At 36.6% G+C, this 14789-nt stretch overlaps 2 protein-coding genes across 6 annotated transcripts; both read right to left on the bottom strand.

Moving 5' to 3' along the window:
* Positions 1-72: 72 nt before the first annotated feature.
* LOC113749758 (gamma-tubulin complex component 5) lies at positions 73-6585 on the bottom strand. Of its 4 annotated transcripts, none has more exons than XR_003464579.1 (17): positions 6230-6585; positions 5850-6113; positions 5630-5727; positions 5027-5189; positions 4820-4930; positions 3511-4455; positions 3273-3425; positions 3076-3175; positions 2882-2976; positions 2375-2566; positions 2176-2232; positions 2032-2103; positions 1803-1901; positions 1278-1409; positions 977-1150; positions 358-777; positions 73-279 (listed from the first exon to the last, which is right to left on the bottom strand). XR_003464579.1 is itself a non-coding variant. In XM_027293594.1 (17 exons), exons 1-16 carry the CDS (start codon positions 6332-6334, stop codon positions 637-639), a joined length of 2901 nt encoding a protein of 966 aa, XP_027149395.1. In that variant the 5' UTR covers positions 6335-6585; the 3' UTR covers positions 73-476; positions 596-636. The 4 variants fall into 4 exon arrangements, 3 of the variants coding, with proteins under 3 accessions (XP_027149395.1, XP_027149394.1, XP_027149396.1); XM_027293594.1 differs by having other exon boundaries at positions 73-476; positions 596-777; XM_027293593.1 differs by having other exon boundaries at positions 73-777.
* A 1302-nt stretch (positions 6586-7887) lies between these two features.
* On the bottom strand, positions 7888-13520 carry LOC113749947 (mitogen-activated protein kinase kinase kinase 5-like). 2 transcript variants are annotated; one of them, XM_027293837.1, is made up of 12 exons: positions 13377-13520; positions 12859-13274; positions 11733-12338; positions 11570-11657; positions 10969-11031; positions 10710-10873; positions 10365-10440; positions 9834-9893; positions 9625-9750; positions 9024-9233; positions 8746-8846; positions 7888-8622 (listed from the first exon to the last, which is right to left on the bottom strand). In XM_027293837.1, exons 2-12 carry the CDS (start codon positions 13230-13232, stop codon positions 8346-8348), a joined length of 2145 nt encoding a protein of 714 aa, XP_027149638.1. In that variant the 5' UTR covers positions 13233-13274; positions 13377-13520; the 3' UTR covers positions 7888-8345. The 2 variants fall into 2 exon arrangements, with proteins under 2 accessions (XP_027149638.1, XP_027149637.1); XM_027293836.1 differs by having other exon boundaries at positions 12859-13520.
* Positions 13521-14789: the final 1269 nt, after the last annotated feature.

The raw sequence follows: 14789 nt of genomic DNA, 5'->3' as shown, positions 1-14789 counted from the left end.
CTCATAAAAATTTCAAATCATCTCTTATTTTCAATATAAAACACAGCAAACTGGTAATGCCACGCTCAAATCTATAGCCAACAAAATTGCAACATGCATTGATATAATTGTGGAAAAATTATTGTTAAAACCAATCTGTAAATTGACTGCCACGCTGCACTTACAAAACATCACACGTATGACAGCATATAAATTGTAATCACAACAACCAACCGGCTAAACAAATGATATTTTCATCTCTAATAGTAATATCATCAGCAGTAGGAGAATGCAGAAGTCCTGAAACGATGATAAATATTTGTTCAATCAACTAGGGAAGCCAATCTACGACATTAAAAATCTATCAAACAAGTATACCTGCTATCTTCCTTCAAACAAAGTATGCGTGCTGTCTTAAATACATGATCCTCCAATCTCAAGCGCTTCAAGATGCGGTAAGCAAAGCAACCCAACTTCAATTTATCAACTTGCAGCTTCTGCATTAGGAGCTTATCAGGATGCAGAGATCAAGAAATTAGCCACACCTAAATTCCTCATTCAACTATCACACCATGCTGAAAGACATCAATTTTTTGTTTTTCTGTTGATTTTATACCACACAGAGCAATAACACAGTCCATCTTGACTTGGACGACCCTATCTTGAAGTAATAACATCCGAGCCCGAAGTTGTCATCAGGCTTCCACTATCAGACATGTAGAAATAATTGTAATTAATTCTCGTAACCAAATCTGCCAAATGAGGAAACTGCCCCACGTTCAGCTTGAAAGATAGAATCTGCAACATAGTGATAAAGATGATGAAATCCTTTTCTCCTAAGCTGGAGAATATCAAAACTATAACCAAGATTAACCGCAGTTTTTCCATTATCCATGCTACTACACAACAGTGGATTTACACTTCAATCCACTAGCGCATGGACATAAATTTTCTTAGCATATGCATCAAAACCAACAAAAGGATAGAGAAGGAATACCCTGAGAAGGAAAGCTATGCATTCATCGAACTGTCTCTCTATCCGATCTACTTCCATTTCGCATCTTGTCTTTATGGCAGACACTGCTCCACCACTGCTTAGAGTCTGCTGTATGGAGTAGAAGTCCAAAGCAAGTCCAAGGATATTGTTGATTCGGCTGGCTATCAATGCCCACTAGTAATGAAACAATAATCATAAAAAATGTTAACACAATTTATCTTATTAGTTTCTTAACAAAACGTCCAATAGAAAGGGAAAATAAGGGTAGGCAAAAGCAAAGTTATTGGAGGCAGTTATGGACCAGCTTGTCAGGAACAACAAAGCACTGTCTCTGAATTGACAAAAGATAGGATTCATGCACTTCAATGACTTCATCCAAAGACCTAGCTGCTGCAACACCTTCACAGAGTTCACGCCATGCACTGTGATATACCTGCACACAGCCTTCGTGTAAGAAGTGCAAGAAACCAAAATTTCTCTTCAAAGAAGATATGCACTGATACTCTCAACCTTGCATGTAGCGTACTTGTATTGCCAAATAAACCTAGCTGCATTTACACAATTTAATTTGAATGAAGATCATCCAAAATTCAAGTGAATCTTCTTAGAGAATATATCTTTGGTAGTTAAATTTTATACACGCAAAAGAGGCAAGCAAGTTTAGATTAGCTTGTTCTAATTTATTTGAAAAAAAATTAGTCTAAGAACCCTCTATCACATAACCACCTACAAATATGAAAGCCCTGTCCATCTTTATATGCAAGTAATACAAGAACCAAACCCTAAAAGTTGTTAACGTACTAAGCAAGGCGGTAAAATACATTACCCTGTCCATCACATACTGGTGAAAGGCATTGACAAAATGCAGTAATTTTTGCTCCAATAACCAATGGCGTTTGCGAGTAGTTGTAGCAGTGCTTCTATCCTGAGAGAGGCAAAGTATCGAATCAGTGATCTAAAGAATACCCTTCATAAGCCATGAAATTTTTGTTTAGCAATACAAAATTTCACTGCTGCAACATGATGAAAGCAAAAGAGAGTAAAAAATCAGGAACCTTCCACATCCACCTCCGAGCCTTATCAAGAACAAATTTTGCACGCTTGACCTTTAACAGGAAAATCATAACCTGTACCATATGTTCAGAAGAATTACCGTGCAAGACTAATTACAATTTGTCCATATGAAGCCAATTAGGTACCTGGTTATACTTCTTTAGTGCCTCTACATTAGCTAGAAGTTCAAGTGGCCAGGAGACCTGTATATTCAAGAAACATGTGCACTTAAGATGTTCATCAACAAGGTATTATTCAAGGTAAATGAAGTAGAAGTGCTTGACAGCTCGCAAACAGCAGGCACCTCTTGAAAGCAGAAGCATGCATATAAATCATACTGCCTACCTTGTATGTAAAATTTAGTGACTGAAGGACATCAATTCCCATGGTCTGTAGTCGACTTTTGCGAGGAGTTGAGATTTGGATAGATGCACCATGTTGTTCATCCTCACTTAAATCAGAGTTTTTTGTGATGGACACAACCAATGAATCAGGTGTGCTCAGAAGTGAGCCATCAGCAGAGTTTCTAATAGATTCCTGAAGTAAACATAAGCATTGTCATTATTGAGGCACTAAATGTATATTCACCCTCACCAAGCAAACACGGTCACTTGCTAGTCCCATTATCGGTTAAGTAGTATTAAAACACCTACCTGTGAAGATAATTTGAAGAAAAATGCACCAACAAAAAAAGAGACAACTAACCAGTTTCCCTCATTTAGAAAAAGAGAACAGGCTTCCAATGAACATTATAGCATGACAAATATAGATCATTCATGGGAAGGAAGAAATGTAAAATCAGGATAGTACAGCACAATAGTACAAATATGGTTAAAGGTTCAGCATGTGCACCTGCAATATGGTGTTCAACTCAAAATCATCATCTAACGATTCTCCTTTATCTAACTTGTTAAAAATCACTACCAAAAAATGTTGCAGAAGATCCCCTGTAATAAAAAGGTTTCAAACTTTCAATGAATGAATGGTATTTTCTGATAACACCCAAGATTGCTAGAAGTATCCGCTTGACAAATATCCTAGAATACCTGAACCTAACAAATATATGGCGCGTAATACTTCTAGCTCATCCAGCAATCTCCAGTCATATAGTAGCTTTGATAATATAATCCTACCAATATAATCTGCCTGTAGATTAATGAAAATAACTTCTAAATATAATTCAGCCTTAAGAATGTAGGCAACAAATAAGACACCGAAAACCAAAAATAATTGTGCAGTCCACCTGTTTCTTGATGTAGGCAATAAGGCATTCCTGTAGAATAACAACAGGAAGTGGGGTAACCTTTGGTTCAGCACTCTGCATCCAACTTAGAATTCTTGATGGAAGGGTACTATTTTTCTCAAATGGCAAAAACTCTGAAATGTGAAGGTCCTCCTGTTCCGCCACAGAAAGAATTGCTCAGATTTCAAATGTTCTAAAAACTACTGTGACAAACATAGTAATAACAAAATAGCTATACCTGAAAAGATGGAAGCAAAGTCATAAATGGAAATAGCATCTCTAACATTTTTGTTTCTTCCTGTCTACGAACATATTCAGATTCATCAAACCAAAAGCCAAAAGTAAAATCTGTGCTTTTTTCCTCAGAACAAGATCCACTATTTTTGTAAAATACAGCCTTTCTTAATTCCTTATCATCTAAAGGAGGAAGATACAAATTTCTAGACAAACTTAATGCACTCTGAGCATCCTTATTCCCGTAAAGAAATCTCTGACAAACAGTTATAGCAGGATTTTGAGGACAATATGTTCCAACACAAGGAACATCATCAACTCCATCAGGAACTAGTTTTTCTTTCTGTAAGCTAAAGACATCAGTATCTATATGTGTAGATTCTGAAACAATCTCTCTTTTCTGCCCCAATACATTGGCCAAGATTTTATACCAGACCTTATCTGATGATATAAATGGTAAAATCTCGCCATTTCTCTCTTCTTTCTCCTTTCCCACAGGAGATTCAAATGAAGAAACAATCAAATTATCATGCCAAACATATTCAGATATGTGATCACTATGACCAATCAGTGCCGCCAATGACACGCAAAAGACCTCTGATAAAGTCAAACCAGCTATACACCGCCTAATCTCATGGTTATCGCCAGGTACATCTGAAAGTGATGGCAAAGGTGCATGTCGTATAAGCTGCAAGGACTTCCCAGCAGAAACAATTGCCTTACCCATGTCCTTAATGAACAAAGGACAAACATGATGTTCTATCTCCCCCCCCTCTTTTTCTCTCGTAGAAATCGACTCTCTTCCAGTAATATCTTTTTTGTCTTTTAGTAAAACATCAGATGAGGAACCGATCTCCAGGTTTTTAATTTTTGCTGTCCTTAGCAGATAGCTCTTCTCCCAAAACTCAGTCTCATCAATTGCAATTCCTTTGTTAGCATAAAAGAACATCTGGCAAAAACAGAATGATCAAAAAAGGCAGATTATGACCAAATACACAAGTATACAGTGGAGACTGAGTCAAAATGCCTGCTTTATAAAGAAATGATGAAAGTCATGTTTTGCCCAAGAGAAATGTTGCAGGGCTACCTACACAGATTTGCTGACTCTTTGACTGCTCATTTATCCTTATCACAAAATTGAATACAGTTCAAACTGATTCAAAGAAGGTCACAATACAATAGGCAAATCAAGTTTTGAGTATTGAGTCATTAATTGTGAAAAACAAGCACCAAACAAGTATCATAACTTGACCATTTTCGCAACAGCATGCTCCAACCAAGAGATACGCAATACAACTTTCATGAAGTATTACCTCCTCAAAAGGGTCATCGAGAGTCCCTTCAAAAAGCCAAGAATCAAGACCCTCAACATAAGGCAGTAGACTCCCAGTAAATATGTAAAGTAACATCCGATAAGCATCCTCCTGAAAGAGCATTATTTGGATCAGCAAAGCTTAATCAAGGCATGCACAGAAACTGGGTACAGAAACTCTTTGACACGACCAACATAGCTTCACAACCTCACCCCCTTGCACAAGACAAACTTCATCAAGTTTTCTGTATAGCTGATTAAGAATGTAAACAGCAACATCTGCTGCTGCTATATAAGAATTGGGTTCAAAATAGGCTCCTGGAACAGCTTCATGCACAATTTGCAACAGATACTCAGCTCCTGAGCACAGACTACAAAAGACAAACACAATCAGGAGCTATTACAAAATGAAATCTCCAGAAAGAGAACCAAGCTGCTAATATCAATGCACTAGACAACAAAGGGCAATATAAAAAGTGTGTCCATCTAGTTGTGCTTCTATCTAGTTGACAGAAGTACGTATAGTACAAAACACTGGCCACACAGAAGTTCCACAAAGCAAAAACAACTGCAGTGCTCTCAACAGAGTAAAGTATGGAAGGGAAAAGTAAGAAAGCAAGAATCAAGTCCTACAACAATATAAAAACCAGGTGTTTTTGCTAATTAAATTTGCAAGAGACGTGATGAAACTGTGATCTTTTCAACGAAGACGGAAGATTCTTGAGATGAGAGGTTTATTTGCTCGAAGACAACCAACTAGGGAAACCATGTATTTCCTTAATCCAACAAAATCTCTCAGTGGTATTCACACCTTGATAAAGAGCTCGACAGTCCCAAGAGGGTTGCAATCATTTTACCATCACCGGTACTTATGTTTTCTTCCTCTCTCAAAGCAACATCTCGCAATTTCTACACCCAAAGAATCAGAAGCAAACAAACAGGTATTGAAACATTTGTCTTGAAACCAGCAATCATAAGCATGAAAAAAAAACAAAAGGCAGTAACTTTTAACATAGTATAAAAAAACATACTTTAAGCCAGGCAGAAACAGAGCAAGCAAATGCTCGCAAAGTAGGTGGAGGTGATCGAGCTGATTTGTGAATCTTATTCACAAGGATTTCCACCAGTTTTAAACAAGTAGCGGCATAGGTGAACTGATCAAGAATGCCGTAAAGACTCGTCCGCGTGAGATGGGATACATAAATCCCAGTTTTAACTCGAAAAGACTGCCCAATATGGTCCCAATAAAACAAATCACTTGAGAAACCTTGGCATATATGCAACGCTCCTTTCACCTAAAACCAAATGGAAAAAGGCAACATTCAAAACTTCAACTCTACAAAAACTTGTGGTCACTTCATAAACCATGTTTAAAAAAGAAAAAAATTTAGGAAGAAATAGTTGAACATACCAATTCAATTTCACTAGTACTTAAAGAAGGCAACGGGGCTGCAAAATGTAAGCCATCAGAGAAAGAACTGTGAACTTTACTGATTAAACTTGCTGGAACTTCCATTCTGGTTCGATCAATTAAATCAATCTATCTATCAGCTATAATACCAACAAAAGCGAGGAATGGCGGAGTTTCTTCTTCCCATTTTGGAGAAGAATTTTACATACCCGTCTTCCTGACTAGACGAAAATGCTGCAAGAAAAACAAAAAGGGCTGATTTTAGGATAATCTGTCCTGCTTTGTGGGCTGCTGGGCTGTCGAATAATAATGATGCAAGGGCAGAAAGGATGTTTTTTTTCGAAGAGGGGCCGGAGTTGGAGGTAATGGCCGGAAAGGGCAAGGAAGAAATAAATGAAATGGCGGGGCAAATTGCCCAAATAGTCGTCAGTTTAATTTTAACCTTTTTCATCTCAAAAAAAATTTTTTGTTTTTTGCTTTTATATTGAACAACTTGACCGCACTTGATAGTGAACAAATAATTGGAAAATTTTGGTAAAAGACAAAAGGAAAAATTGAAATTCATGCGTATGCTGGAATTTTCTTTTTGGTTTTTGGTTTTTATATTGAACAATTTGATTGCACTTAGTACTGGAATAAATAATTGGAAAATTTTGGTAAAAGGAATTAAGGAGAAATGAAATTCAGAAGTATGGTGTAATTTTTGAGAAATTTTTGAACGGGGTCTGGTTTCTAATCATGGATTAAAAACGATCATAAGTTTACTGTTAAATGATTAAATTATTCTCGTAACAAGGGGCATATTATTTATTTAATTGTAATGTGTACCTTAATGAATAAAAATGTACACTTTGATAAATGCATGCACATTGAAAATTGAGAGATGTACACATATGTATATTCAAATGTTCATCTATGCGAGAAAGAGGAAATATAAGTGAGATGTTTCGGATTCGAACTCTCTCACTTACACTTTTAAAAAATATTCATTTATGATGTATGTGCATATACAAGTGCTAATACGTACATCAAGGATATTCGTAATTTTTTTCTATAAAATAAATTTTTTCACCGTTTATGAAGAATAACTCGTACCATTTACAAATTTTCTGAAAATTACTTATAAATTGCTATTCTTCCTATTTCTTTTTTCTATAATGTTTCCTGAATAAAAAAATCAACAGAGTACCTGTATACTCAATAAGTTCAAGAAAGAAAATATAAAAAAGAAAATTGTCCGACTAGATTTTAATTTGCTTGGTATTTTATGGGTTGATAGTCTATAACCCTATTATGCTTCTTTTTTTTTTTTTTTGTTTATACTTTCAAAAGTTAAAAGTGATCTTGCATTCAAATTGGGAATTTGTTTTTCATTTAAACAAAATATCTTACTAATTTTTTTTTAAATTAGTAACTTTTCCTTGAAACGATGTCAAGTGGGATTCATATTGTTCTGCAAAACTTGTTTTGCTCGTCATTGTATTCCTTTTTTGACTGATGTGTATCCATGGCGGACAAATTCCAGGATAGATGCTACAATGGCAACTAGGATTGGAGGACAACTAGAACTATAGACTATAAAGAGTGGCTTGGTAACTGAGCACCAGAAAGTATCCTCGTCAGTTTCGAAATGTAAGCAAGCAGTACAAAAGAAGAAAGAAGGATCATGGAGTTCCCTAAATTGGAAAATGAGAGAAAATAAAGAACAATTTCCACAAGAATTCAAGACAACATTGAACTTTTTAGCATATATTTACAGACTATACTGAATTGAGTGCTGCTATGCTAACATCAATAATGGAATACATCACTCTCTACTTGCTTGGAGTGATAGTCTTCTGTTAGAAAGTCATACAACAACTTCTGCAGAGGCTGTATCATTATGCAGGGTGCGACTGGCCACAGTTCCAATTCAGAACTCAGAAGTGGCTCAGCTTAATAAAGTCATCCATGATTGAACTATTGGAGACTACATCATGCCTTGTGGACACTGAAATTCTGCTGCACGAATGCCCCTTATGCTTTTAACTTGACCCAGCTACTTGCCAACTCCTGTGCAAGGCTAGCTACCCTAAGGCCTTGCATGAAATTTCTATTTCCTTTCTTAGCCATTGTCTCAAACCTGCCAGCGTGGGGTTTTCCCTCCTTCATGTTTTCCAAAACACTGTTTTGTAACTTTTTTACGATCGACAGAGAACCCAAAAACATAAATGTTGTCAAAAGGCCTCTTATTAATCCCCGTACCCACTGGTAAACTGTTGCAAATGTTAGGAGGGCTAATATTTCGTGAAGTAGTGTTGAGCTCCGGTGAAGAGACATCAAGGGTTGAACAAGGAGACTGACGGGAAGCGAATCCAAAATCTGAGACTTGAGGAGAAGATTGCAGGCATTCGCTGGAACAATAGACGAGTTCTCCAGTTACTAAGCCGGTCGTAATACATTTGCCCACTGTTCCCTAGTATTTCAGCAAATTCAACCACCAAACAGCAGTGGGGTGGGTAGAAGGAAAATATTACCTGTTGTGGGGCACTTCCCTATTCTTAACAGATAGGCTTGGCAGATCTGACATCAAATTCTTGGTACGCTCTATGGAATCTTTTGGGCTTTGTGGCTTATCCTGTAACAGACCATGAATTAGTACCAACTCGTGTACATTACAATTTAGGAAAACAAATGCATTTATGAAACATAACGTAATAGTTTCAAGCTCGACAGCAATTGCACAGACTATATACTAGAAGAAGTGTGGTAGGACTAATCAAAGTTTTATAAAGGGAAAGGATGAGAACATTACAGATAATGTCACTCCAGAAAATTCTTCCAAGCAGCTTGCTACATTTTGATCACATGAATTTCTTAAGAAAGCATGCCCAAGCAACACAGCAGCTGATGGCCGATCTTCAGGCCGACGCTGAAAGCACCGTTGAAGGAAATCCTTCCCTTCTGGAGATAAGGTCTCAGGTATATGTGGCGATCTGTTCAACACATTGAACATAGCTTGCACCTAATATTAAGTACAATGACATGACTTGTCAGGAATCGCTCTTTGGAACAATCTAATGCTGAAAGGAGATAAAAACACTGATGGTTACTCAATTATTTCGTCGATCTCCCCTAATAGACTAACCAGCTTGATATAATTCTAGGCGTGTACTCAGAAAATGATAAGCTGGGAGTGTTATTTGTTAACAATTAAAATACTTTCCGAGTCTATGAACTAAACAATGGCAACTAAAACAGAGATATTTTCGCACTTGATTTTTTTTTGGTTTGTCACTAACTAATTTTAGAGATCATGAGGACTCAACAGTTTCCTTGCCAGGATCAAGTTTTATAAATCAAGAAAGAAAATTTTCTCCAGAAAAGCACTAGCTAAAGCTGAGTCATAAGCCTACCCCATTAAATTCACTCCATGGAGGTTTTGCTGTTAACATTTCAATTACTGTACAACCCAAGCTCCATATATCAACCCCATAGGCAAGCTCTGAATTGGTATCTTTTCGCATAGCAGCCTGCAAGACCTATAAAAGAAGGAAAAGCATTGGAGTTTAAGCAGCTACAATCAGCTTGGTAATGATAAATGAGTGCTGCATGTAATTTGTACCTCTGGAGCCATCCAATGAGGACTTCCTTTCAAAGAAAGATCAGTGGCATGTCCTGTAAGCTGAATAGACAATAATCTTACCACGCAAAATTTGAGCAAAGGAAGAAAGAACAAAATACTGATTCTCTTAGCAGTAAATTCCGTACATTTCAAATGAATTAATTGGTGAAACGAGTCAGACTGTTGTCTCAAAATCACATCAAAAAGGAAATGTCCACTTCCTAAATTTTTCTAAGCTATTCTAGTTAGTTATATGTGGAAAATGGAGGAGTTGCTTCTATTTAGACACTTATTATCCAGATTAGAAAAGTTGTTAACCCAGTGAGAGAGTTTTCTACGCTATGCAGTGCGCTGTCTTGTAGAATCTCAGATTATGAGAAGGCGTACATAGGCAACAATAACTGCTGAAAGTGTTGAACTCATGAATAAAAGCGAGACAGAAAGCTTCACCCAATTTGCAAAATTCTAATGCATGGAGTTCAAAATGTATTTAACAAGATTAAACTTGTAGTAAAAACTTGAGGAACTCACATGTTTTGCCAAACCGAAGTCTGCAAGCTTGACAACTCCATTTGCATCTACTAGCAAATTTGCCCCTTTAATGTCCCTATGTAGGAGAACCACAAATCATCAACATTTAAGAAACTATTTAATATAGCATCAATATATTAATCAGGCCTTTCAAAGATGTTCTTTCTCTGAACAATTAGAGGTTCAAAACATGCCTCACACTTTATTGCCAACTGCAATTCAATTTATAATACTTTTCTCTTTGTAAAGTAGATTTAAAGAAGATATTTCACGAACCATAATATGGTTAAGAGAGATTATGAGAATGGAGTGTACTCAACCAACCTCATAAACAATGTGGTTTACCTGTGTATTGTCTTCTTACTGTGTAAGTAAGCCAATCCTGAGACGATGTGACGAGTAAAATTGCGAACTATACTCTCTGTCATAGCTCCACAGTGGTCACGAACATACTTATTTATTGATCCTGGATGAACATACTCCAAATATATGCAAAAGCGATCTTCAATCTACACAAAAGTAGCATTTAACACTTCAGTGTGCTTGTACTTCTCCAAGGGAAAACATGGCTGAATAGACTAGTACAAAGCAGAGAGTTACTTACGGTTCCACTGCCATAATACTGTACAATATTTGGATGCTTAAATTGACGAAGAACTTTGATCTCCTGAACAAAAGAAAGCACATTGAAAATTAATTTTTGCCTGATAAATAATACAGAGAGAAAGCAATGTATATATGCAATTAGTTAAACATATGGTTCTCTTCTCTGGTCCGTTTTACTGAATTTGCAGCTTTTCAAATACGATAGACTAAGAGTTCCACTATTTAGAGATGTAGTACTGCTCGAGTAGCATATGACCCTAGTATCATCTTTAAGACCTTGCATTACAGTCAAGAAGTTCAAGTTTCTCCACACTGTTAACAAGCTTCCAAAGTCATTGCAATTGCAGCAGGGAAAATAGATAAGACGGTAATACTAACAGAAAACAAATCTAAAAGCAGTACATCTTAAATCCACATAAATGTCAAACCACATAAACTGACTACAAAGGGTGAAAGATTTTCTTAGAATATCAGTTGATGGCCAAAACTGATATTACAGAGAAACAAACTCACCAAGAGATTGACATTTATAGAGCTTTTCTCCATTTTTAAAGTAAGCACAAAACATCAGTAACACAATTGTGTAAAACAAAAACTACCTGCTCTAACTGCTTTATGCATTCTTGAGCTTTAGAATCGTCAGGAACAAGATCAACCTCTTTCATGGCGCACAGAGCTCCAGTTTTACTGCCATAAAATAAAACCAAATCTTATGTTCCTGTATCAGCAGAAACAGGAAGAAACATCAGTTTGGCAACCTACCAGTTCGTTGCAACATAAACACTTCCATATGTACCACGTCCTATGAGTTTTCCTTTTTTCCATTGTGCTATAACTGGTGATACATCTGATTTGTCCACGTTTTGATGGGTTAGGGATGATTGCGATGGCCTTAAAACTCCTGGTGGAAGAGGCAATGGGTGGACATTGGCATTGTTACCATCGAGCCATGTCTCTGAGTGAGATTTATGATATGAATGCAACGCAGCACCATTGTTTTTCCTGACATTCATGCAAGGATTTTGTGATGTTGGGCTTCGAACCGGTGAATGATCAGGGCTACATGGAAGTTTTGTGGGCAACAATGGTGGGGGAGAACCAGTGACCCTGTCCTGAGGTGAAGTTTCTAAAGCAGATGAAGCTCGAAATGGGTAATGGAAATCCACCGTACTGAATCTTGGGCTAAGAGCTGGACTTGAAAAACCACTACTGGGAGCACTCCTTGCAGGAATATTAACCCTAAAGTCACGTCGAACCCCCTCAACATTAAGGCCATTGAAGAATCCCCTGCGACGGTAAGTTGGAGATTTAGAAGATCTCCTGACCAGATCATCACTACTTTTCCCCAATATTCCTTGAAAGGAATTGCTGCAATATATCACGGATACAGAAACTAGAATTAAATTCAACATTGATCCCACTAATATTAAGAGGATACAAAATCTTATTCTACATTAAACCCAAAAAACATGCAAACGCACACAGACATACAAGTACAAAGTAGATGTTATAACAGAAACATCACAGTTTCAAACACTCAACTACCTTTGCCAAATGTGCAAGATACTTAAATCAAAGAAAGGTCCAAACTTGGAAAACTGGTAACCTTTTTTTCAGCTTTTCATCCGACATTTTAGATTATTTTGTTCTGGTATAACACACATATAACTGGCCAATCTAGGGATTTCTCCAGTTCTCATATTTCCCCCATCCACTTTAGTAGAAACAACTCCCCTTTTCGAGCCTGAAAAAGCAAGTACCTATTAGAGACTAGTTCCTATAAATTCACAGATTAGATTTTCTGCCTCGACTAATTTACAATTTGATCAGTTTCATAAAATCAGATAAAATTCCTAATTTGAGGAGAAAGGCAATGGAAGACTCTCACCCTGTAATTGCAGGGCTTGAGGAGGGATCTAATTCCCCCCTGCAGCTTGGCCCTTCTCTTGGTAAAGGCAAATTATCGCAACTTCTACTACTTCTTCGAGTGGAAGACAATTCTGGAAGAGGCAGGGGCTGAGGCACGGCAGATCTTGACCAGTGGTGACGTGACCTGAACCAACTGGACCCAGAACCCTTTTCCGGGGAGGCCGGCAAGGACTTAACTTGCCACACACCAAGCTCATCATCCCCAACGTGCCTCAATTTAGGCTGCCTAATTAGCTTTCTCTTGGAATTACCTTTCAGGGGTGAATCAGAAGGGGAAGTGGAAGCTGAAGAAGTTGCAGAGGAAGGTGAAAATGCAGCCCATTTAGGAAGCATTTGATCATTTGAATTATTGAGAATTGCTATGACAATTGCTATCTGTATAATTGGAAAATAACGTTGTCTTCATCTTATGAAACAAGCATTAATGAACTGCTAGTAGTACAAGACTAGTAAGCTAAGTAAGGAAGGTATTATTACTAGTGATGATGGAGACGGAACAAAAATATTTGGCGGTGGAGGGAAGCTGGCAATGGTGGCTTTGGTGCGGCATTGAACTTTGAAGAAAACGTGAGAGTCATCGCATGATCTAATTCTGCACGAAATCCACGACACATAATACTACTAATTTGTCAATGCTGGAAGTTGAAGTCTTGTTCGTTTTTTTTTTTTCTTTTTACTTTTGATTCGAAAATCCCATTTCCATGCAATATCAAAAGATTTGGTCCTTTGAGTTGGGGATTGAAGACATTCACGGGATTTCAGTCTTCCTCCCTTTGTATTTGTACTTCTTTGGTGTTTTTTTTTATTTATTTTTTAACTTGCTAAGTAAAAATTAAATAAGGAAAGGGAGGAAAAGTATAGCAACTTTCCTCCTTATCATGATGGGAGTTTGCTTTGACTCGTACACAAAAGAATGTCTAGTTCAATCCGTAACCCATTGTTTGACATTTCTTTTAATTCATGTTACTGATTATAATTTTTGGATAGAACAAATATCTCAAATAATATTTCACTTAAATCATAAACACATTTTTCAACCCACCTCTTTATATTCTCAATTACCTTTTTATCTCGCATACATCACATCATAAAAAGTACTACATTTATTATTCTAAATAATATTTCAAATAATACTCTATCCAAACAAACCCATTAATTATTGTCTATATTGATCAACTAAGCTTAGCTAACTACCTCCAAGTACAGAGCAAATCACTGTATTTTTCTTACAGTTGACAAGTAATATCTTTATAAAATCTATATCTATATGTATTGCAGATGGGGTTTTTAGCAGAGAGCTAAGTGACTTATCATGTCCCACCAATTTTGTTTCAGAATATACATGTAATCCCAGCAGATGCCAAGTACCGGATTGCACCACAGCAGTTCCAGTTGTCATTTGAGAATGATACAAAAATAGTAAAGATTTTAGATGATTGTGCAACCATCCCCCGTTTCAAGTTCAATTTGGTCAAATTGAGACATATAGAACATTACATGGATAACGATCTGCAATTGATAGGTACGTCCTCACAATTAATATCATTTTTATTATATTTCTGCAAATCAATTGCTATTAATTAAAATTTTTTATTTATTACAGATGTAATTGGTTTAGTTATATCTGTTGGTCCATACTATCAGATATCTACTAATAACAAAATTGGTCGGGAGATACTATTGGTTGACAAAAGGTTAGTTAACAAATCTCGACATTTTTAAAACTTTTTATTTTTAGGGAATTATCAAAATTTTGTTAACACGGTTTGACAGTAACTCGATTCATATTGTGGGATAAATTTGCAAATGATGATGGTAAACGGTTATATCAGTCTGCCACAAAAAATAATATTTTAATAGTATGTGATATTTGCGTACGAAATTTCAGAG

Source organism: Coffea eugenioides, chromosome 10 (genome assembly GCF_003713205.1).
Source record: "Coffea eugenioides isolate CCC68of chromosome 10, Ceug_1.0, whole genome shotgun sequence".
NCBI classification, from domain to species: Eukaryota; Viridiplantae; Streptophyta; class Magnoliopsida; order Gentianales; family Rubiaceae; genus Coffea; species Coffea eugenioides.
This window is presented reverse-complemented; position numbering and strand designations above follow the sequence as displayed.

Coding starts and splice junctions, on each gene's coding strand:
- LOC113749947 (XM_027293836.1), bottom strand. CDS start 13,232: ATGCTTCCTAAATGGGCTGCATTTTCACCTTCCTCTGCAACTTCTTCA. Junction 11,658..11,732: donor GTTTATGTTGCAACGAACTG/GTAGGTTGCCAA, acceptor ATTTTATGGCAG/TAAAACTGGAGCTCTGTGCG. Junction 8,623..8,745: donor AGGGAAGTGCCCCACAACAG/GTAATATTTTCC, acceptor CTATTGTTCCAG/CGAATGCCTGCAATCTTCTC.
- LOC113749758 (XM_027293593.1), bottom strand. CDS start 6,334: ATGGAAGTTCCAGCAAGTTTAATCAGTAAAGTTCACAGTTCTTTCTCT. Junction 2,977..3,075: donor CATATATTTGTTAGGTTCAG/GTATTCTAGGAT, acceptor TTTTTATTACAG/GGGATCTTCTGCAACATTTT. Junction 2,567..2,881: donor AGTTGAACACCATATTGCAG/GTGCACATGCTG, acceptor TGTTTACTTCAG/GAATCTATTAGAAACTCTGC.